The sequence below is a fragment of the Leptonotus elevatus genome, chromosome 9, assembly GCF_054856555.1.
Source record: "Leptonotus elevatus isolate MCC_2025b chromosome 9, RoL_Lele_1.0, whole genome shotgun sequence".
In the NCBI taxonomy this organism is placed as follows: domain Eukaryota; kingdom Metazoa; phylum Chordata; class Actinopteri; order Syngnathiformes; family Syngnathidae; genus Leptonotus; species Leptonotus elevatus.
In genome coordinates, this window is record NC_141247.1 from 11,627,039 (window position 1) to 11,650,419 (window position 23,381).

The 23,381-nt window shown below is 38.2% G+C and overlaps 2 protein-coding genes across 3 annotated transcripts; one reads left to right on the forward strand and one right to left on the reverse strand.

Annotated features, from left to right (window-relative positions):
- The first annotated feature begins 2,719 nt into the window (after positions 1 to 2,719).
- aga (aspartylglucosaminidase) lies at positions 2,720 to 11,593 on the forward strand. 2 transcript variants are annotated; one of them, XM_086085498.1, is made up of 10 exons: positions 2,720 to 2,771; positions 2,902 to 3,018; positions 6,174 to 6,327; positions 6,399 to 6,511; positions 8,033 to 8,145; positions 8,659 to 8,764; positions 9,259 to 9,334; positions 9,419 to 9,526; positions 10,534 to 10,667; positions 11,424 to 11,593. In XM_086085498.1, the coding sequence occupies exons 2-10, from the start codon at positions 2,907 to 2,909 to the stop codon at positions 11,522 to 11,524; spliced, it is 1,017 nt and encodes a 338-aa protein (XP_085941624.1). In that variant the 5' UTR covers positions 2,720 to 2,771; positions 2,902 to 2,906; the 3' UTR covers positions 11,525 to 11,593. The 2 variants fall into 2 exon arrangements, with proteins under 2 accessions (XP_085941624.1, XP_085941623.1); XM_086085497.1 differs by having other exon boundaries at positions 2,733 to 3,018.
- Positions 11,591 to 22,949, reverse strand: neil3 (nei-like DNA glycosylase 3). Its single transcript, XM_086085496.1, has 10 exons — positions 22,512 to 22,949; positions 22,247 to 22,359; positions 21,570 to 21,713; positions 20,848 to 21,061; positions 19,823 to 19,897; positions 18,742 to 18,908; positions 15,512 to 15,678; positions 14,418 to 14,655; positions 13,272 to 13,446; positions 11,591 to 11,995 (listed from the first exon to the last, which is right to left on the reverse strand). The coding sequence occupies exons 1-10, from the start codon at positions 22,614 to 22,616 to the stop codon at positions 11,795 to 11,797; spliced, it is 1,599 nt and encodes a 532-aa protein (XP_085941622.1). The 5' UTR covers positions 22,617 to 22,949; the 3' UTR covers positions 11,591 to 11,794.
- Between the last annotated feature and the right edge of the window lie 432 nt (positions 22,950 to 23,381).

Below are 23,381 nucleotides of genomic sequence, written 5' to 3' on the forward strand. Positions count from 1 at the left end.
GATGAACATGTTCAACATTTCTTGGCGACAAGAAAAACTGTTTGCGACCATTAAAACTGTTTACGAATGTCCTTGCAACCGTTTGCAACTTTTACCAAACCCTGATGAAAAACCAACATTTGCAAACACTTGCAAGCCTTCACCACTCACCACCTTAAAGTTGTCTTGTATTTGTTGAACAGTACTATAGTATGTAAAAGATGGCTGTGAGTGTTAGAAATTATGCAAAAATTAGGTCTTATTAAGGAGGGGAAAAAAATACGATAAATCATTTCATTCAGGAATGGTTCAGGCATTCATGAGTTTTCTTCACATTAATACTCAAACATAGATCACTGACCCACTCATGACGCCAAGTGCCATTAGGCAACACAACCAAACTTCTAAACACTCAATTTTTAAAATACTTTTATTTACGATAAATTAGTGCATTTAATATCATAAATTACTTTGAATACTTAAGCATATCGAATTTCAGATACTGTAAGACTTTTACTCAAGCCATATTTTATAAATTGACTTTAATCTCTACAAAGGTAATTTTGATTAGTTACTTGTATTTTTACAAATATCTTATTTAAAAAAAGCTAAATTATAATAAAACAAAAACAAACAAAATAAATGGTAATTGGTAAATGGACTGAGTGACATTCTATCTTGAAAATGTAGGTTTGTAAATGTAGACGGGCACAGCTTGTCAAGTCATGTAGTTCAAGTCAAAGTCAAGTCCAGGCTTTAAAAAGTTTTAACCAAACAATTCCCGAGTTCTGAAATCAGCAGCTTATGTTTGACTCCCACGCCTAGCCGCTACAGAAATGTATGCATAGCCTACTGCTATCCTAGGTTACCATAATTTCCACTTCACTTTTTTTTTTTTTTCGCGATCTCTACTGTACAATCTCAAAGTGCCACCAGAGACAGCAGACTGACAAACAGCCAGCAACAAGTCCACCTGTTGACGTTTGCCAAGCACAAACAGAGCGTCCCGAGCCAAGACATCCATCCACCCGAGATTTCTGCGCGTAAAAAACGAAACCCCCCTGGAGAGAGGAACGTCACAAAGGCGCGGCCCCGAGCTGTTCCTTCGCAATTTCGATCCCGCCCGCCTTAAACCGGAACACTCTGAGCCAATCTGCAAGTCAATAATGAGCGTGAAGCAGCGATATCACCTGAATGAAGGATTCCAATAGACAAAGCCCAGGGGAACCTGCTGGTTCCATAGCTACAATGCTAATTAATGCTAATGTCGTCCATGCAATGGATGTTATGAATACAAAATGGCCCACGTGGGAAGGATGAACACAACAAGGCCCCTGTTGGGTCTTTGTTTTTTTTGTGTGTAAATTTAGGAGTAACGTCAGCGGGCAAAAGATGGGGTCTGTTGTGGTTGACAGGTTGCCTGCCAATCACGGAATTGACCTGAGCAACTATCAAAACCCTGGAATTCACCAGATATTGCTGCTTTAAACCCAAATAGAAGACTTCCTGTTCAATTTTGGGAGCATAGGTCCTTAAACTGTCAGGGACATGCGGTCAGAGTAAAAAAATAAAATAAAAAACAATAATGATTTCATGAAGTTATTTTTCATTTTAGTTCCGAGCTTTACATTGCTTTTCTTTTTTTTTTAATCCAATGTCAATGATTTCATCATTAAAATTACTAAAATAGCTGAATTTGTATCAGACATTGCAGTTACACCGGACACATGGGTAATTTATAAGTTTGTAATTTTATAACATTAAATAAAAAAGGTAAGAGCATATGCTTTTGAATTAAAAAAAAAAAGATCAGCAAAACAACAATAATGTTGAACAGTGGAATTGATTGAAGCATAGTGAAAACAAATGTGTAAAAAGGTAAAAATTGACATAGGGTCTACTGGCTAATCTTCTCTTGGATTCATATTTTTATATCTCCAGAGGAGACAGTGGAACTGGTGTCAGATGTGGGGGTTTTTTTCAATTCTCTAAAAATCCTTATAAAGATCATCAAACTCGGATGCTATGCATCCATGGCGTAAATGCTGAGATACTTTGTTATTTAATGTTGTTCATCTGTCTCGAATACTTGCTTCCGACCCGGGCCCATTTAGGCAAATTCTCTGGAATTTGCCCAAAATGGCTGCTTCGAACCAACATTTTCAACTTACCATTCAATTTCAGGCATGTGTTGATTCTTAATCTTGTCGCATGATGTCACCAGCCCAAAGTTGTCATAAACATTGCACACACAGGAAGTCTGCTAACCTGTTTTCTGGCTTCAGTCATGTGACATTTCACAAATTCACCTTAAATGGACGCTTCAAACCAATATGGCTGTTTAATTTCAGATGTGTATCCCTGAGACTTTTTCTTGCATTCTGTTATTTCATCCATCGGTGGAAATTACTAGTGTGGGGATTTTTTTTCTTCTTTTTTAGAAGCACCCATAATGGTATAATTTTCAAACAAAAATGGCCAATTTCTTATTGAATTTCAGATGGGTCTCCTGCGTCCAGTTATCATTGAGGGGTTATCATTTAATTAAATGATATATTGAATGATTAATTCATCAAATTGTGTATTTTTAAAGTATTTTACATAGTATTACCCAATAACAACGACACTTGCATTTGCTTTTGTTCAGTTTATTTTGAATAAAGAGACTGACTTTATGTCGCCCGAAATATAAATGGTCGCAACGGCAGTGTCTCTTTAAAAATATCATGCCGCTTGATATGTGACGTCATCAGGAAGTGACTAATGATCGTGCTCTGCAACAACAGATTTTGGTACTTTATTAGCGCAACATATTTATTTTACATTGGAAAATGTAGCAAACTATTCTGTCGGGTGGCCATGAAGTAACACAATTAAATAGTCATTTGAGGTGTTTTAATGTTTCCGTGCCGTCTTTTATAGACAAAATGCCGACGTCGCTGATGTTTTTCACTCTAATATCATGCCTGCTCGCGCTTGGACAAGCTTCGTTACCACTGGTTATCAATACATGGAACTTCAAAAATGCGACGGCTGCAGGTATTATTTTTTTCCTATTGCATCGGGAGATTATTTCTTCTGTTTGCGTAATCACAAATCTTCAGGTCCGTCCAGAGTTTGAAACACACTCGTGACCGGAAGAGTCGTTAATCGGGACGTTCTTCGTGTTACGTCTAGAACGCCACTTTGTGCGTACCTAGTTGCTAAGCAACGTCAAACTAGTTGCAATTCATATTGTGCCTAGTTTGACATTATCGTTATAAATGAGACATTTTCTTGGATCTAAGTCAAATATGTCAAGTAAAGTTATGCAAGCCCTTTAGAATGTATTACATTTCTGTAGAAATTGGTCCTCAATTGTAGTCTGATCATCTAAATCACAAGAATAAACAGAGGCCGATTAAACTAATAACAAACAATTGTTTTATTATTTCTGTACAGCATAAAATATTATGTAAAATAATGTAAACTAACATTCACAGCACAGGGTAGAAAAAGTGGACCCTTGGATTTATAGTACCTGATTGACCCTCATTTTGCATCAATAACCAAACCAAACGTTTCCTATAGTTGTCGATCAGACATACATAAAGAGAAGGATTAATTCTGGACCATTCCTCTTTTGTCGCAAACAAATAAATACAAAATAGCAGGTAGACTTGAAGTGGAATTTTGAGAGGTGATATTAGATTCAGACTCAAATCCATTACCACTATATGTTATCTGCTCCACGATGATGATGTGAAACTTGAGCATCAGAGTCTGCATTTGAACCCAAGTGGGATTCATAAATGCCATCACAGGGAGGGTCTGTCCTCGCTCCATTGGATTGTGCATCGGGGATGATGCATCAGAAAGTCGCAGATTGGAAGTGAAAACACTTAAGCGTTTGCTCAGAGTTTTATCTGTCACGGCGGCTTTCCGCCAGGTGCGCTCCACGCAGCCATTCTGACAGATGGAATCTGGACGAGATGGGAGCTAACTGGAAAAATCTCTTGCGCTTGATAGATGGAAACTAATTTATCGGCTGTACATCATCTTTCCCGTCCCCCAGTCTCCTGGGGCTGATGGTGTGAAAGCGGGCAAATTACCATGCTATGGCTATCACCTCAATGGATGCAACTTGTCAATTTGTTGGCCTTGAGATCTCACTGTACTCTGCAATTTCTGTTAAAACATCAGTACAACACTGGACATGGAGCAACAAGAAGCTCAAACCCACACATTCTGGTCGTAGGGAAGCAGCAGAAGGCGTTTGCCACTGAGTTGCATCATTTCCTCTTGTGAGACAGCAATTTGGCACACGAGGATGTGCGACAGGTTGAAGGAAACGAAATTTAAAGCTGGAGAAGTGGCTTTGGAATTGCTTGTATACAAATAGTGATGCATCTGGATTGTCTGCCCACCCATCAAGTGTCCAAGAACACAAGCAAGATTTTTATCTTTTTTTTGTGAGCGGCCTACGTCAGGAAAAGTGCCTGAGAGCAAGCCGTTGTGAATACTAACTTAATTGTGATGTCACAATTTTAAGAATAAATTAAAATAAAAAGTATTATTTTGAGAGACATTATTATGACAATAATATGTCAGCGGTCCGTTGAAAAACAATTGACCTGACATATGAGTTGTTTGAGATACAAGCTGTCGATCGGATATTTTTTGCCATGCAAACTTGAGATACAAGCGCAATATTGTGGCAGATAACTTCACAACAAATAGCATCTTGGCAGATAACATTACTAATATTCTTCTTTCTTTTTTTTAAGGGGGGGGGTCTAGCCATTTATTGTCACCCTCTGCTGAATGAAGGTTACTGTCAAACTAAATATAAAACAAATAATTACATTTTGTGTATTTATAACAACTACAAAACCTCCATTAGCTTAATGCTAACATACAATAGGAAACACCAGAAGCACACTGGCTAACAATAAGCATCAATGTGGTGGTAAGAAACTGCATAAATAAAGTATGATATTATTGAGTGCTATTGTTTTCATTAAGGAACATACTACAATTTGTGTGTGAGAGAGAGAGATGTTGGAACAGATTAACAGCAATTCCATTCATTTCAATGAGGGAAAATTATTTGAGGTACTTGTTTTAAATTACAATTGTGGTTACAGAACAAATTAACAAGGCACCGCTGTGTTACCTGAATAAAATATATATGCAGTAAAAAACAAAATATTTTTAGAACGAAGTGGTCATCTACAGGTAGAAAGTTGTAATTACAAGCTCATCGTATTTTTTTAGAAAAACTTAACTTTTCACATAAAAAAAAGTCAAGTCAAAACAAGAATAAAGAAAATAAAAACGTCATTACAATATGCAGGTAATTTGTTTAAGAAAAGTTGTAATTTAATGGAATAATTTTCTTTAAAGAGAATAAACTCATTTTTTAGAGAGAAAAAGTCATGTCACCCTGCAATACAAATATATTTTTTGCAAGAAAAAAAGGTAGTAATGTTATGAGGGGGTAAAAAAGACTAATACCACAAGAATAAAATAGTTTTTCATAATTTTCAGAATCATGAAAATAAAGTTTTATTTTGGGGTGGGGAGTCATAATATTACTATAAATCTTCTTTTCTTTTTTTTTTACAAATACATTTTTTCAGATTTTAAAAAGGGGCGAAATGTATAGAATAACATGAGCAGATGAGATAATTAGATGCTTGGCAATTGCGTTGAACACGACGGATGGCGGGGGCGTGTCTTAGGCAGTAAACTTTACAGCCTATCATTGACAGAGGACGTTAAAAAAAAAGGCAGGAAAAAGCGGGGGTGTAAATGGAAAGGGCTGTAGTGTAAAATTTTAATTTGTTGAAATCAATTGTCATTGACATCCCTACGTGTCTTATCTCATCCCGCAGAGCTGCATCGGCTCACGATATTCCGCACACCATTTTTATTTATTTTATTTTTTACATCCATAGCTTAAATCCATGCAGTTGGTTGAATCAAGTCCCTGTAAGTCTCCTACATTTGACATACCACCTTCACTCCGCAACATGCGCACACTCATGGCAGGCAATGAAAAGCGGGCTTGTTCCACAATTGAGTACCAAAGTGCATAGTTCTCAGTCTTTGCAAGCTTTCTGCTATTATCTTCAAACAAGGTCTGTGAATTCACATTGTAGGGTCTTTAACAATCAATGAATACGTGTCATGTGTTTGTTTTGCCGCTCCAGCATGGGCGGTCTTGCAGTCCGGTGGCTCGGTATTGGACGCGGTGGAGGCGGGGTGCAACTGCTGTCAAAAGGAGCAGTGTGATGGCAGCGTGGGCTACGGCGGTAGCCCAGACGAAAGCGGCGAGACAACGCTGGATGCCATGATCATGAACGGGTAAAGAAAGAAAAAAAACACAATTCCAAAAGGTAAGGGTGGTAAAATGCCATTTGTGTCCGTGTGAGCAGCAACGCAATGGAGGTAGGCGCCGTGGGCGACCTGAGGAGGATCAAGAACGCCATTGGCGTAGCCAGAGCAGTGATGGAACGCACGGAGCACACCATGCTGGTGGGGGAGTCGGGTATGACGGCCAGATTGCGAAGTTTAACACTAGAGGCTCACTTCCCACTCTCATTTGGGTTGAAAGCAATTGTCAACACTCAGATGTATCACCATAATTTGAAACCCTATTTTGAAATACTAACCCTAGTTTGAGGTCGGATACTGCGCCGTATCCAACTCGAATAAAACAGACAACGCTCATCACGTGTTGTATGTGGTCAGTAACAATACGCAAGGGAAGGCTATGGCTTGTAATCCATATGTTACTCAAGGGAGGCAAAGAAAACATCCCACCGCCTGAACCCAACTCGTTACGAGGCAGGACGAATGCAAGCTTTCATGTTGTTTCCACCACACGCCGACACTAATCACGCGTCAGCCGTAATGGAGACCCATCTGACCAGCCCGACGTTTTTCTCCAATCTTCTGCTGTCAGATCCCTCCAAATTGTAGCTTCCAAGTTGTTAACCAACAGCCGAGTCATCAGGTGTGATCTTCAATGTTCCACATCTTGGTGAGATCTTCTCCTATATATTCCACTTCCCAGTCAGTCTGGACATTTCTTCTTTGACCTCCTGCCATCATTAAGGCATTTTCTCCAGGAGAACCGCCACTAACAAGATATTCTGTTTGGTTTGTGCGTCCCCCACACAATTCAACACTGTGAAGCCCGAGTTCTGTGTGGAGGAAATCCCACCAGTGTCTCAGATGGTCCCATCGACAACCAGTCACTCCAATTGCGTTGTTGAAACTCGTTTTAAATTGGAGGGTATTGTCATGGCCATATCTGCGTGACTGATTATGTGTCATATTTACACGGATAATGGGAGTGTGCACTGTTATCTGAGATATATAGTGACAGTTTTCATTCCGGTAGCGAGGCACCCTTGTACAAACAGTAAAGTGGTATCACAATTTCGTGCATTCTTTGAATGGGGTAAAAAGTAGTGCCATCTGGTGGAAAAACTCAAAAAGCAGTACAGTGAGTTCTCCAAACTGGAATGTATATAAATAAATAAAAAGTCTGAATGTGCAGTAGTCTAACTAATATAGTACAATAAATATTTATATGAAACGCGCTTCAAAGACATTTTTGCTTCATGCTTTGAATTGGGTAAACGTAACACTACGGTATCAGATGGACAAATTTGATAGCCAGTAGTCCACATGGACATCTTCAAAATGTTAACATGAATGTAGTACCTAGCACATTTGACTGATTTTGATTCAACAAGCCAAAAAATTGAAAATAAAAACGTGAACGGCACACAATGTGCCAAGGATCTCCGAAGTGTTCATTATCCTACGTTTTGTGATTAAATTCAAAGCCAACCTGGGTGAAATTTATTCCTAAACTAATTTAAAGCAACCTGAAGGCATCTATTGAGCGCTCTGGTTTCATCCGAGGCATGTTAACGTCTGCTTGAGCCATGGCTGGCTCCTCAGTTGCGATTACATTTTGATATGAGCACAAATTAGGGCTGTAAAATTGGCTCTCATGTCAAAAAATTCTAAAGCAGTAGGTCATCTTTCTTTGCAGCGACGGTGTTCGCAGAAAACATGGGCTTCATTGCCGAGGACCTGACCACCGTCAAGTCGTTGAATATTTTCACGCAGTGGCTGAAGGGCAACTGCCAACCTAATTACCGAAAGGTGAGTGCGCCTCTAATGTTGATTAGCGTTAGCTCCAGGCGTGCTGCTACAAAAAGATATTGGGCTGCAAACATGACTGGCATGCTAATAATTATGTCTTACATGGGGGGGGGGAATGACTTGTTACCATTACAAGTGTTTCATTTCTTTAATTTATCCTGACCTTCAAAGTTATAGCCGCAAGATAATCCTTTACCCTCTCGTTGTGGTACAAATCAAGTCGGCCGGTGTTAAAGTTTAATCCTTGTTTAAACATCAAAATCAAACCTAAAATTTTCTAAACACGACAAGAGAAAAAATACCAAAATATTACAAGAAGAAAGTTGACATTTTGAGAATAAACGAATGTTCTTACAAGATATCAACAGGAATAAGGAAATTCAAACTTACAAATGCAATCGATATTCGATAATCATGTTCTTTACTTTTTTTACATTTAAAAAAAACAAACATTAAACTAGAAAATTCATGGATATGAATAATAATAAATATCATTTACTGTTTCTTCCCCAGAATGTTTTCCCCAACCCATCTGAATCATGTCATCCCTACAAGCCCCAAGGGAAGCTGGGACCGAAAAAGCACCTTCCGACTAATATTCGCTCCCACGACACCATAGGTGGGCTTTTATGAATTTGCATGAGATGAAGTATGATATTTGCAGATTTCTGAGATGACCTCAAATGTGTAACAGTTTTGGTCCTTCCTTGCATATTACGTAGTTGCAAGACCCATTTTAGCCACTGGATGTCATTGATTCCTACTTGACCCAGTTTTTTTAAATACATTTTTTCCGTTTATTTGTTTAAGGTCCTGAACGTGACTACCCAAAATTCACAAAGTAGCGCCCCGTGGACAGCTTAATAACCTCAAATTTGGTGTATCTTCTTGAAAATGCATGCATTAACAGGGGTCCCCCAATATGACCCCTCAAAAGTCACTAAGGAGCACCCCTTGGAAGTTATCAAAATGTAACTGCCTAAACCAAAAATTTAACAGTATGTCAGCCGTTTTGGGTGGACTCCAGGGCTCACACTTTTGCAAAGTCCTACTAAAGAATGTGCCCAAATGCTTGCACCTGTAATTAAATTTCTGTTTTTGTTTTTTGACCAGGTATGATCGCGTTGGATCAATACGGCCACGTGGCTGCGGGGACGTCCACTAATGGGCTCACTCATAAAGTTCCAGGGTATGTCAATTATTGTGACTTCAGTAGTAAATAATGTGCATGGTTCATATGTTACACTCAGACGTATTGTATTCCGACACACAGTCGAGTTGGGGACTCTCCGATAGTCGGGGCGGGAGCATACGCTGACAGCTCGGCCGGAGCCGCTGCCGCAACTGGAGACGGTGACCTCATGATGCGCTTTCTGCCGAGGTAGCTTCCCTGTGCTTTTATGCTGATGGTATAACAAAGTACGACTTGCATTGGCCCAAACTGTTACCTTTAGTTCAGGCTCAGTTTTTCCTCCTTATATTATGCCTCTTGTCTTTGAAAATTGCATTTTATTTTTTATTTATTTTTTGGGGAGAAAATTGCATTTTTTCTTTTAAGATTATGGCTTTTTTTTTTTTTTTTTTAGAAAAAGGCAGTTTTGTAAGCTTTTGACTATCGCTGTACGATTCTATAAAACAAAAACAAAAATTTACATTACGAATACAATGTAATTTTTTTCCAGTACTTGCAAATTTTTTGGCGGACAAAAATACAATGGTATTCACATGACTTTTTTTCCCTTCTCATAAGGTTAAAATAAAAATTGGGGAAAAAACTGATCAGTAGCATAGTGGTAGAGTGTCCGCCCTGAGACTAAGAGGTTGTGGGTTCAATCCCCGGCCAAGTCATACCAAAGACTATAAAAATGGGACCCATTGCCGCCCTGCTGACACTGAGAATTAAGGGTTGGAATTGGGGGGTTAGATCACCAAATGATTCCCGAGCGCGGCCCCCCACTGCTGGTCACCGCTTCCTCAGGGGACAATCAGTGGTACTTTACTTTAACTTTAATTCCTTAAAGATTATGACGTTTAACTTGGAAAAAATGCTTATTGATTTACACAAGATGACAGCTACTTATCTAAAATAAATAAAAATACACATTTATTCTTGACATTGTCTATCTTAAAATAATTATTTATTCCCCCGTAGTATACTACTTAATTTTCCAGGGAAAAAACTTTTTTCATTTAACATTGACTTTTTTCCCCCCTTGAAATAGCAGAACACTGACCTAGAGTCCATTAATTTGTCCTATGAAGAGTGTTAGCGTAGATTCCGCCTTGAGGGACAGCAATGCACCCCGAGCTTACTGTGACAGCCCGCTTAGCGGCCTTGACAAGCCCTCGTTAGTTGGCCTGACGCCTGTCCAATGCCACTGCCGACAGTTACTTGGCGGTGGAGCTGATGAGGGCCGGGACAGATCCCTCGGCAGCCTGCAAGATGGCCATTTCCAGGATTAAGAGGCATTACGCGGGCTTTTTTGGGGCGATCATCTGTGCTAACACGACAGGCCATTATGGTGAGTATTTGGAGTCACATACACACATGGATGGCGCCAAATGCGCCGATATGACAAACATGATTATTACTTACCTGAGAGACAATAATTGGGAGATTGTTGTGTTTAAAAGTAAATAAATTAATAATCTATATTACATTTTCAAGGATTCAGGATTGGAACATTTTAAAATGTTCTTCAGAACGCCAGCTATGTGAAAGGGGAATTGAGGAACGCCTTCGACTGTGGTCAAATTTGGCTCACCGTTTTAGAGCCTGCAGCATTACATTTTTGGGATCTCACCAAAACGGCAGACTGAGATACATTAACTGTGTGATTCAGTCTGATCATGATATAGAGCTCATTTGTTTGTCGGCCAAGATGTATCTACGAGTCTCATTAACTTATTTGGTTGAAAAGTTTCATCTAGTTTTAAGTTACATTTTGAAGCTAAGGCTACAAAAAAAAAACATAAAAATGTGGCCTCAGAACTTTTAAAAAGGGGATTAGCAGAAAACCCGGGTTGTAAATTTCACGCTACAACAGTAACTTTTACGCCACTCACCAAAACAGCCAACCAAACCTCAATATATGAAACGACCCTGGAGGAAATATGCTAAGTACCCCTATGTTGTGTAAATGTTATTTACAACTCATTCATTGGTTCAGATGTTTAAAAGTACAGGCACAAAAATGTTGACATTGATTTTGATAAGTTTTACCTGCAAAAAAACAACAACTAAACATTTGCCTTTTTTTTTCTTTTTTTTAATAAAGGTGCGGCTTGTAACAAGGTGCCCGGCTTCTTGCAGTTTCACTACATGGTGTCAAACGGCGAGTCCGATGAGCCGCTTCTTAAGTCAGTGGACTGTTTTTAATGTGTGTGTTTTTTTAACCAAAGATTTTAGAGACAAATTGACAACAATAAAATAATAACTGCAATGTGAGGCTTTGTTTAGCATCTTTATTAAATATATAAACACTTTATAACTCATTATATGGCGATAAAATGTAAATTCACACCCATGATTGACATAAATAAGTTACAGTAGATACAGTATCAACCATAGAGCCCATTTTGAATAAATCCATTTAATGGTACTTTATGTGGGTTTTAGCCCTGATTTAAATATAGTTTTAGTCCTGCATCATTTTTGTCCTAAATGGATGCTAACAGGACTTGGAGAAACACCAGGTCCGCCCTCCGCCCACTGGAAATAATTGCACTGTTTAGCCTTTCGGAAGCCGCAGGTGTAGAAGTCGCGGCCGTTGTTGGGTCCCAGCTTGAGCACAGTCCTCATCACGCATCGTTTGCCATGATGACAGGAGGGAAAGTGCAAGTCAGCCCACTGGAAAAGCAAAAAAACGGAACGGATTATTGAAAATTTATTTTGTAATGGCTTGTGCACAAATAATTGGATCTCTGGAGGGTTTGACTAGCCTTTAAGTGTGAAATTTTAAAAAAAGTGTTGGTGAGCGAGCCAGTCTGACTTTTGCTGAACTGTAACATCATTGGAAAAAAATTGCATTATGACTATGAGAGTAAAAATAAAAAATAAATCACATTTTGGGGAAAAAAGATTTCTTCAAGAAAAACATTTAATACATTAGACCCCGGATTATTGGCAGTTCGGGATTCGTGAATCCCCCACCAGTATTTGACGTTTGTTTGTTTTTACCCAATACCCCACATAGTCATGCTCCCCCAAAGAGATTTTTTTTCTCCCCCAATGGCAATTAAGTGAACGTCAATTGTTCGCTGATTTTCGTGAATTGCGGGTGCCCACTGTATTATGGGAATAATTATATTTTTTAATGTAAAAAAAAAAAGAAGCAATATCTTACAGATACGTTTTTTCTTTCGAGAAAAACAAGTTGTAATATTATGAGAATTTAATTAATTCAGATTTTTTTTTTAACCTTACATAAATATAAAATCTTTTTTTAAGGACACACTTTTACAAGAATTGTTTTACATTTTCACAAAAAAAAGTTATCACTAGAATAAAATATTAAAAAAAAAAAAAGTAATATTTTTAAGAAGTCATAATGCAAGAATAAAAGTTGTTTTTTTAACAGCAAATGTCATCTTTTGAGACGTTTTATATTTAAGGGGGGAAAGTCAGTATTACAAGGGGAAAGTTTGACACATTCAGAACTGAAATTTGAAACGGTAGCAATAACTGTCTGGAAATACATCAGGATATTATGATATTATGTTTGTTTGTTTGTTTTTAGGAAAAAAATGTTTTGTAATAAGATAAGAATAATTTTTCAGGAAAAAGTTATAATCTTACAAGAATAAAATAACGTAAATTATTAAATTATCGTATGCAAAACTTGTAATATTACACGTATAAAAACTGGAAAAAATTGTCATATTTAAAAGGAAAAGCTAGAATTCTTTTTTTTTAAGAAAAATAAAGAAATCAACTTTGGAGGAAAAGTTTAAAATTTAAGTTGTGAAGTAGTTTAAAGTGTGCTATAATTCTTGAATCTCTGGTATTTTCATGAAAAGTATGTCACGCCTAAGAAAGACACCTGGGAACGGTTTAAAGTTGAGGAAAAAAAAATGTCTCGTTAGTGTCAGCAAAAATTGCTGACACATGGGGTGAGACGTCTCACCTCAAAGAAGTCACACTTTGCCTCCCGGGGCAGCGAGCAGGCATAAAACCTTCGTCCTTTATTGTCGCCATCCTTGTGGACCACTCGCAGGAGAGCTGGGCGACCATGGGACACACATGGGGGAGGGGCACAGGGGCCGGAGGGTGCAGGTTCCATCCCTGCTGTCGTGTGTGCACTAGCAGAGGAAACAAAACGGCTATAAAACAGGAAAACACACTGCCTTTTTCTCTCATAAGACGTTGTCTTTTTACTCGAGGAAATTAAATTGTATTTCTTATAAATTGACAGCTATTTCTCAAAATACAGTGGACCCCTCACATTCTCATCGTTTGGCACCTGTGGATTCACCCATTTATAGATAGTCTCCCAATAAATATATCTTCTTTTTTTTTTTTACAGATATTTTAAAATATTCTGTATAACTGTTTTGTGGAAACCCAATATTGGCAGTATATTCCAGCTTTTGAAAAAAATTTAAAACTTTATTTTCCTAAAATGGCACTTTTCTCTTGGGGGAAAAAAACTAAAATTTTACTCTCATAATATTACGACTTTAGTCTTGTAAGACTACAACTTTTTTTCTTGCGAGATGATGCCATGTTTCCCCACAAAATGACTATTCTTTCAATATAATAATAATAATAATAATAATTCTAATAAATTTACAGCAAACCTAGCAAGGATAAGTGGTAAAGAAAATGGATGACAGATTGGACTTGGATTGGAGATTGTTGTAATTACTTATTTTTGTGAAAAAAAATGCAACAAAAAAAAAAATCTAAAAATAAAAACATATTTTATTCTTGCACATTTAAGACTTATTTTCGTAACAAACAAAAAAAACGGACTCTCTCCTAAACATATCGGTAAGAGTATTCTTGTAATTTGCGACTTGCCATCTTTTAATGCAACTTTTTATCTAGAAAAAAAATTCAATTTTATTCTTGGACTATAGCAATGTTTTTCCATGCGTGGGATGCACATGAGGGGGTCCAGTGGGACCGTGATGTGTCCCTGCTGTTGTGTGCACACTAACAGAAGAGATGAAACTTGTCTTGTTAGGGTGAAAATAACCCGAAAATAAAACTTGAGTACCCTCAGACCAAGGAAGCTCTTATTATTGTTATTCATGAGCGAGTCACTCACCCCAACTTGTTAGAGGGACCGCCATCCATTCTCATTTTCTTGCACGGCTGACTGGACGAGGCCGGCGTTCCCCCGCGAGACAGCTCAGGCATCTCGCTCAAGTCAGAGAAGAGCAGTGTGGATGTCCCAAAAGCGGAGCGCCAGTTGAGTTTGCGCTCCTCTCGGGGTTTCGTGAAGGCATTGCAGGGGTACAGCACCAGATCGGTGGAGGACTGCGCAGAGGCGTCCTCTTTGTGGACTGCGGAAGAAGCAATAAAGACACATTTCAGGTTTATTCTGAGGTACCGCTCATAAAACATAGCTTGTAAATGCACACTTTTATTACATAAACAATACTAGAGAACACTTGAATGTACTCCTGCAAGTCCAGTAGTCTCACATCTCCTAACTCTAGGTCCTTTAAGTACATCTGAACATACTGATACTAAAAATAAACATAAATGCTGTTTCCCTGCGACCCTCGTGAGGACAAGCGGTTAAGAAGATGGATGGATGGATGGATGGATGGATGGATGGATGGATGGATGGATGGATGCGGTTGTGTTTCAGTGCAAATGGAAATGACATGCTCTGAAAATGTAACACCTCTATTATATAGCAAGGAAACTGATCACTGTTAAATCAATACAACCGTGATACTGCTAAGATAAATATACATCAGTATAAGGTACACCATTGTAATTCAGTCTAATGAGAATGTAAGCAATAACAAATAAAAATCATTTATAATAGTCACCTAACAATCACAATAACGCCATTACAAACCGACTCAAATATTGAAGCATGAATATGGAAGTTTCTGTTCCACCACTAATCTAGAATCCAGGCCTCCAAAACACAGCTCTCACATGTGATCTCACTAATGCGAAGACAAGATGGCACTTTAGGTTATGTTGCAGAGTGTTTCTTTAGAGGGCAGGAGGCGGAAGCATTATAAGTTGGCAATGTCGACAAGACTTGCCTTGAAAAATATTTACTGCCGTCTGGGGAAACGCTAAATACAGTAGCTCTAAAAAAACAATTACAAATATTACAGTTCCACTTCAGTCCTGCATGGAGCAGTAACATGCATTACCAATGCGTCTTACTCTTACCTGGAGCTCTGGGAGTTAGGCAGGCCTCGCAGCTTTTGGTGGCCGGCCGGTTAAGGAGGGTGCACAAGTGACACGCCCAGTCCTCTTCCTCCCTGTTTGCCACATTCTCAATGGATGCTCCCCTGCTGCTTGCCCAGCCAATCAGGGTGTTCCTGACAGGAAGTCGACTGCAAATATGAAACAAAGGATAAAAATGAAATTAAAACACGTTTTTTCTTTAAGCTTTTCTAAGATTGATGACCTCCGCATACTATATAGGCTATATGCTCACCAGCCACTTTATTAGGTACACCTTGCTATTGTTTGTGTGGTCTTTTGCTGCTGAAGACCATCTGCCTCAAGGTTGGATGTTTTGTTCATTCAGAGATGCTCTTTTGTATAGATGTCCATAGTGTATGCAGTATTAGAACGCTTAAGTATTATTTTTGTCATTATGCATGCACTCTGTTTATCTAAGTGCCAAACAAGAGTAAGAAATGACTTTTGCAGAAGAATTTACGTCTGCGCAACCTTTATGTGATTTAGTTTTTTTACTTTCCGGCATCGTGTATGTGGCGTTTGACAGCAGCTTGCCTGGATTTGCGACACCACGCTGCTTTACGTTATTTAACACACGCGCAAGTCAGACGATGAAGGAGGAAGAAGGCAAAACAACGGCCCCTGAAATGGAAAAAGTTGCATCTTCAATTCTACAGAAAGAAGCACTTGTACCGAAAAAAGGGGGTACATCTCGTTTGGTTGCATTTGATTTATTACCGAAAATGTCTGAACTATTTTTTATGCCTTATTAAAAAAATGTGTAGGCTACTGTGCCTCCTTTGTTTACAGTTATAATTTTATATTGCAGCACTACTGGATTCATTTGTGACGTTCTGGTAAATGTCACTTACAAATAAAGTGTGAACATGTAATCAAAGTACGGTGTATAATTTTTTTATGGAAGAACAAAAAATATATCAATATCGTGGTATATCGTTATTATGATATAAAATGGCCCATATTGCCCAGCAATACGTATCGCGATACATATGTATCCCAATACATGGTCCTGAAGGAGATACGTTTTCTTCTTCCCCCACTCTCTCCTCCTGGTGCTGCAGCTTTGCAATTAAGTGCACGTACACTTAATTGAAGTAATTAACTTCAGAGGCTGCTGCCACACAGCCCTACAAGCAACGAGTGGTTAACTGCCCATTTACAAATTAATGTGCAATATCGGTTCTGACACCTGCGTATCGATATGTGTATTGTAAAGAGGCCCGCAACAATATATTGCCATATCGATTTTTTTAGCACACTCCTACCTCGGTTGTAACAAGTGGTTATTTGAGTTGCTGTTGCCTTTTATCAGCTCGAACCAGTCTGGTCATTCTCCTCTGACCTCTGGCATCAGCAAGGCATTTTCGCCTACAGAACTGCCGCACACTAGATATTTTCTCTTTTTAGGACCGTTCTCTGTAAACCCTAGAGATTGTTATGCGTGAAAATCCCAGTTGATCAGCAGTTTCTGAAAGACTCAGACCAGCCCGTTCGGCACCAACAACCATGTCACGTTCAAAGTCACTTCAATCACCTTTCTTCCCCAGTCTGCTGCTCGGTTTGAACTGTAGCAGATCGGCCTTACCATATCTACATGCCAAAATGCATTGAGTTGCTGCCATGTGATTGGCTGATTAGAAATTTGCGTTAATGAGCAGTTGGACAGGTGTGTCTGATAAAATGGTCTGTGAGTGTATAAAATATAGGATTTATATTTGTAAATAATTTAAATAAAAAAATCTATTTGTATATAATTTACTAATATTGATAAGTATTAGGGGGAAATCAAACAATGATGTTAACTTAACAAATGAAAATTCTGAAATATTAACACAAATCAATTGGAATAGGGGAAAAAATTACAGTTACTAACAAATAAAAAAAAAAAAGTGAAAATTCAAAATATTAAAAAAAAACTTGATTTAATTTTTTTTTTGACCAAATATCAAAATATAAAATACAATATTTGATGAAAAAAGCTTTTAAAAATGTTAAATACTGAACTGTCTGAACACCCCCAAAAATTAAATAGAAAATGCATAAATTTAAAAAAAGAATACCCATCCAAAGCATTAGAAAATAGAAAATAATAGAAACATGAAAAAGACCAAAAAAAAGTAAAAATATTAGATGAAACATACACATATTAGAAATACCAAGGTATACACACACACACACAAAATTAAAAATATTGGACAGAAAAATACAGGTACTATCATAGCAATATTGAAAACTACAAAATAGAAGAAAAAAAAACTACCAACCCATCCCACTACCCCGGAAATGTTACACAAACATTTGCACTTGTAGCAGCTGGTGAGGCAACACCATAGCAGGCGGTGTGCATTTAAATGTTAGTGCCGCGACATAAAACTCCACTATGTTTGACAAGAAGGCCGCCAATCATCGTGGGGAAGGAAGGAGGGATGGATGGAGGGATGGTTGGAAGGACGGAATTGTACTGATGGCTGCCGACAGTAAACTTCCCTCGCAGATTGATCTGTCAGCTGTGTAATGTGTTTGAAGGGCTTTCGGTGGGGAGCCCTCGCTAAGCCTCGCTCAAATACCAGCCAGGAGGTGTTGAGCCCGTGCTCTGTCTGGCAAACACGCACTGAACACGCGCATCGGTGGCACCCGAAACACTTCCCCGCTCCCTGCCAAGCCCATCTGCCTGTAAAAGATGGCCTCTCAGATCTGAAACCTTCTATCCGGAAAGCTTTGTTGAGGACAGAAAAACGGCTCCAAAGCTTACTTAAGTAGCGTTACAACTCTGTGTAGTTAGTTGTAAAACCTAAGCTACTAACTAACTCGTATTATGAAATATATAAATGTATGTTTTTGTTTTACAATGTACACGGGATAATCAAATATACTGATGGGGAGATCACTATTTTTATTGCGGTAAACCAAACTAACTACTTATTAAGCATTATTGTAGGATTTCAATTAAATGTATTCTGGGGATTATTTATTTTTTTGCATTTTGTTTCTATACCGCTGAAGTTTGGTCACTATCATCCCCTGACCTCAACCCTATTGAGAACACTAGGACTACTGTATTTTTAAAAAGGAAGCTCTATGAAGGTGAAAGGCTAAGAAAGTTGTTATTCAGGTCAACCAACCAAACTACACTACACAACACATACACCGGTGATTCCATTAGTGACACCAGTACAGTGTTTTGCTCTCACTTGGTGTGGACGCTGCCGGCATCACGACTTTGACAGCGCCCGCAGAAGTACGTCATCCTGCTGTTGTCTCCGAGACGACAGACGGTGACGACGCCGGAGCAGCGTCCGCACCGGGGACGCTTGTAGACTTTGTAGTGTGCGCATAACGCAGAGCCAGACTTGCGACACTGGCAGAGAGAGAAAAGGGAGAGTTTAAATGAGCGTGAAAAGATGCCATCAGTATGTTCTAGTAATATGGACACCATAATGGCTGAAAAGTAAACTGCAAACAAACTATCAGCAGGCTACAGAAATTCTCACCTTACCCCCAAAATGCTATAAACAATGTTCTCAATTAGATTGTGACATTTTTTTAAACTAACATACAGTATACCATTAATTATAAATTTGTATAATTTTATAAATCTGATTTTTAGGTGGAAAATACACAAAAATATTAACCAGAAATACAAGACAGAAAAAAAATTATTTGGTAATATACACTATTTCAGGTATTGTGTATTTCTAATGTAAATTTATGAATCCAAAAACTATTAGAAAAAAACATGCAAATATTGAGAAAGTATTAAATACATTTTTTTAGAAAGTAGTTAAAAAAGACAAACTACAAAAATACTACTAGATAAACATTATTTTTCAATGTGTGTATTATTTGTGTAACTATTAGATGAAAAATATAAATTAGCACAATACAATATATAAATATTGTAATACAAAAAATATATATAAAAATGCTAATAATTGTTCGATGTGGTTATTTTCATCAAATAAATAAATAATATTGCCCAAAAACAAAATATTAGACAAAATTATACAACTATTCGATAAAAACACCAGCGAATAGACAGAAAATAAAAAAATTATATTGTTGATATTTTTTAATAGGGAAAAATACAAACACATACTATAATATATAGGTATAAAATATTGCAACATAACAGTACAAAATATAAAAAACTGAATATTTGGGAGGAAAGACTTTATAAAACAATACAAAAAAATAGACAGGAAATGCAAAAAACGTGATTTAAAAAAACAAAAACAAAAACAAAAACATTTACATCTCTCCGTAACATCTCACCTTGTAAAAAAGAAGAGTGAAATCACGTGTCATCTTTACCAAATGGTGAAGCTGCTCATCCGACAGCTGCTCCACCTGAGGAAGGTATGAGTTAAGAAGAAAAGTGCCAAATAAAACTGCTGTAAAACTAAATTGAGTTTTTCCTGACAAATACTTTCAATCTTTTTCTGTACATTGTCCCAGTATTCGTAAATTATGGGACAATCTCAAAATATGTGTATCATCTCCTGTCTGACCACAAGCCCAACAACATTTTCCGAAGTTCACAGTAAATTTGGCTGTATTCATCTGAATTATGAAGTATTGCATGTTAGTTTTCCATTCACACTTTTGCCATTATATACTATTTAATTGTGTATGTCCTACTTTAAACGACAAATATAAATGTTTGTAATTTTTAAAGAAAAACAATTTTATTTCATGAAGATAACATTAAAGGCAATCAGAAATTGTTAATATAGTGAAAAAATTTGTTTTTGTTTGTTTGTTTGTTTTTAAACAAATAAAAACAGTATAAGTGGCTCCTAAACTTTTGAACAACAATATGATTTTTTGGGGGGGGTTGTACAGTGTTTCCTAAACCATGTTAATACTTGGGCGGGCCACCCAAGTAAACTGGCCACCATCCAAGTAGATTTCAAGAAAATGTAATATTAGTGTATAAAAATAAAAAAAGTGTCGCGACCAGATATACCGCATGTAACATTAGTTCGCCGTTATGAGGTTAAAGGAGACACAAGTAGCAGTACTGAGGAACCCCCCCACCCCATCCACACACCGAAGTAGATTTAAAATCTGTGGGAAACACTGGTTGTATTATAAATCAGATCAAATCCCAAAGTTATTCAGTTTCTCCTGCCGCACTGCGTTACTTTCTGTGTGCGTTAGCCCCATTTCACCCCCCACTGCAACACATCACTCGATAAAACACCAGAACGTTACGCAGAGTGGGATGTCTCTGGATGTCTGGCTTTTTTTTTTCCCCCCACCACCATCTTCGGCTGCACACCATCCATCATCCGTACCTTCACGGCCGGGTGTAGGCCCGCATCAAACAGAGCTTCGTTTTTAATGATGTTGCCCACTCCCGGCATGACGGCCTGGTCCAAGAGGACGTCGCAGAGCATCCTGCCACCATGGCGTCTCGCCGCCTCGGCCGAGCGTGAGGGAATGAACGCCGGTGAGCACACGTCCAGGAACTGAAGAGCTTGCACACGCTTCTCGCAGTCGTCACTCAACCTGTGAGAACACAAACACCCACGCATACATGAGTACTACACACACGCACACAAATGTACTTATGCACTTATACGTACTGTATGTGCAGAGTGCGCACACAGGCAGATCTACAATACAACACCAATGTTCAATATTCTTGAGAAATAAAAGGGTTAACTTTAAATATGCTCTATTAGTGTTGTGTTTATAGCCATGAAAAAAAACATTACTATTGTTTATTGTGAGTTTGAAAAAATATATGAGCATAAAAAAATTATGAGAGAACTACAGGTAAAAGCATGTATGGCAAATAACATCTTTCCATCTTAAATGGCTCAATAGAACTCACGGTTTCAGTGCATCCGTTTTGAAATCAGTAACGGACAACGCAAGTGAACATGTGTTACACGTCTAGAAATAGGAGAGCTTTTCAATGCAACCATCGCCTGTGGTAAAATCATGTGGGCTATGCTCACTGGACGGGGCTCACAACCCCCAAAGTGAACTCACAGTCTGGCTTTAGCTTTACCTCAATTCCATCGTGCTGTCGAAGAAGCGCACAGTGTCGTTGGCAAGATAGATTTCCAGCACAGGGACGCGGCAGCCGCCACCACCGCCATGTTTCCTCTCTGTGCCGTTGATTCGCATAGAGCCATTCATGCCAAAATGGACTCTAGAAGAGGATTTTCAGTTTTAGAGTTTTAAAGAGTATGGAAGGAAATATTTATTAGGCACAGAGAAGCAGTTTTAGCAGAGCAGAAGTCACCATTATTGAGGCGTGTCAAAGTGAGCATATTTTCTTTTGTGGAGGCAACTTTTTTTTTTATACAGCTCTTGTAAACTGTGTATTATCTGTTCACCAACCCAGGTGAATGACTTAAGAATCACAAAACAGGACTAGCCATTATGATGAGTTACCTGGTCTACTGCTGCTAAGTACACAAGGATAGTTAACAAACCCTTTGATTTGCTCACCCAAGTTAGATATCTATTAAATGAACTTATCCGTACTCGATGCAGAAAGTACCTAACTGCGTCAGTTAAATGTACATATTTTATTTATTTAGTTATTTTAAGAAAGAAACGGGGGGGGGGGGGCACACACCTTCCCACTGTTTATGACTAACTGGAATGACATGGACATGACAAGGAGATGGATGATTTGAAGTTGAACCCTTTATTAGTAGACGTGCTTTGACTTCATACCTCAACGCTTTAGAGCCAAAATACAAGAAGAGCTCCTTCCCCAGGGTGTCTACGCCGGTGTACTGACATCCTTTCAGCCTTTGGAAGGCGTTGTTTCTTTCCTGCTCGAACCCCTGAAATGAAAACACACGAACGTCATCATGTACAGTAGTTGACAGAGAAGTTATTGTCGAGTCGCAAACATTATCTCCAGTGAATTTTGTTTTCTCGGTACACTTGCTGAGCTAGTTAGCATGCCAACTTGCATCTTTTGCGGGCAACATACCTTCGTAGTGAACATGCTGCCTCTTATTTCTTTCACTCTTTGTCCCTTTTGGATCCTCGAGCGTATCTTCTCGCCGTTTAGTGTACACCCAGGACCTTCAACCATCTTGAAACGTTAGCAGCAAGCAAGTACTTCAGCTGTCGTCTTCTTCCCCGCCAATGATTCAATTTGACGCATGCGCAATAGGGTTTGTTACAAAACGAGAGAGTTGGGCGCGTTTGAGGATAGAACAGTAGATGGCACCAAATTACATATTATGTAGCGACGTGCTCAGTGGTCGCCATATTGAACTGGGAGTCCCGCAAAGGTCACTTTTCAAGTGAGACTTGTCGCATAAGTGCACTAAAGAAAGAAAGAAAGAAAGAAAGAAAGAAAGAAAGAAAGAAAGAAAGAAAGAAAGAAAGAAAGAAAGAAAGAAAGAAAGAAAGAAAATACTACCTGATTTTTTTTTAGCAATATTAGATTTGTTACAAACGTCAGATATGTAGCTACGACACAAGACTCACCACAGTATAGATACTTTTACTTTTTTTTCCTTTTTTTTTTAAAGCACTTGCAGTTGTGAGATACAAAAATGTAACAATGTTACTAAAATTAATACAAAGGTACAATATCGTGTATGAAAGACTACAGTGCCAAAATTATGACTGATTGTATGTGTAAAGGGGAAGTATCATGCTTTAATTATACACGTCCATGTCCTGCTAAATATTTATTTATTTACTCACTTACTTACTTACTTACTTACTTACTTACTTACTTACTTACTTACTTACTTACTTACTTACTTACTTACTTACTTACTTACTTACTTATGGGAAACATGAGGAATAATCAATAAGTTAAAATTGAGATATTGTGTAGTTCCAA

Coding starts and splice junctions, on each gene's coding strand:
- aga (XM_086085498.1), top strand. CDS start 2,907: ATGCCGACGTCGCTGATGTTTTTCACTCTAATATCATGCCTGCTCGCG. Junction 8,146..8,658: donor GCCAACCTAATTACCGAAAG/GTGAGTGCGCCT, acceptor TTTCTTCCCCAG/AATGTTTTCCCCAACCCATC. Junction 9,527..10,533: donor ATGATGCGCTTTCTGCCGAG/GTAGCTTCCCTG, acceptor CACTGCCGACAG/TTACTTGGCGGTGGAGCTGA.
- neil3 (XM_086085496.1), bottom strand. CDS start 22,616: ATGGTTGAAGGTCCTGGGTGTACACTAAACGGCGAGAAGATACGCTCG. Junction 14,656..15,511: donor CCTAACTCCCAGAGCTCCAG/GTAAGAGTAAGA, acceptor CTTCTTCCGCAG/TCCACAAAGAGGACGCCTCT. Junction 11,996..13,271: donor CAAAGTGTGACTTCTTTGAG/GTGAGACGTCTC, acceptor TTGCTTTTCCAG/TGGGCTGACTTGCACTTTCC.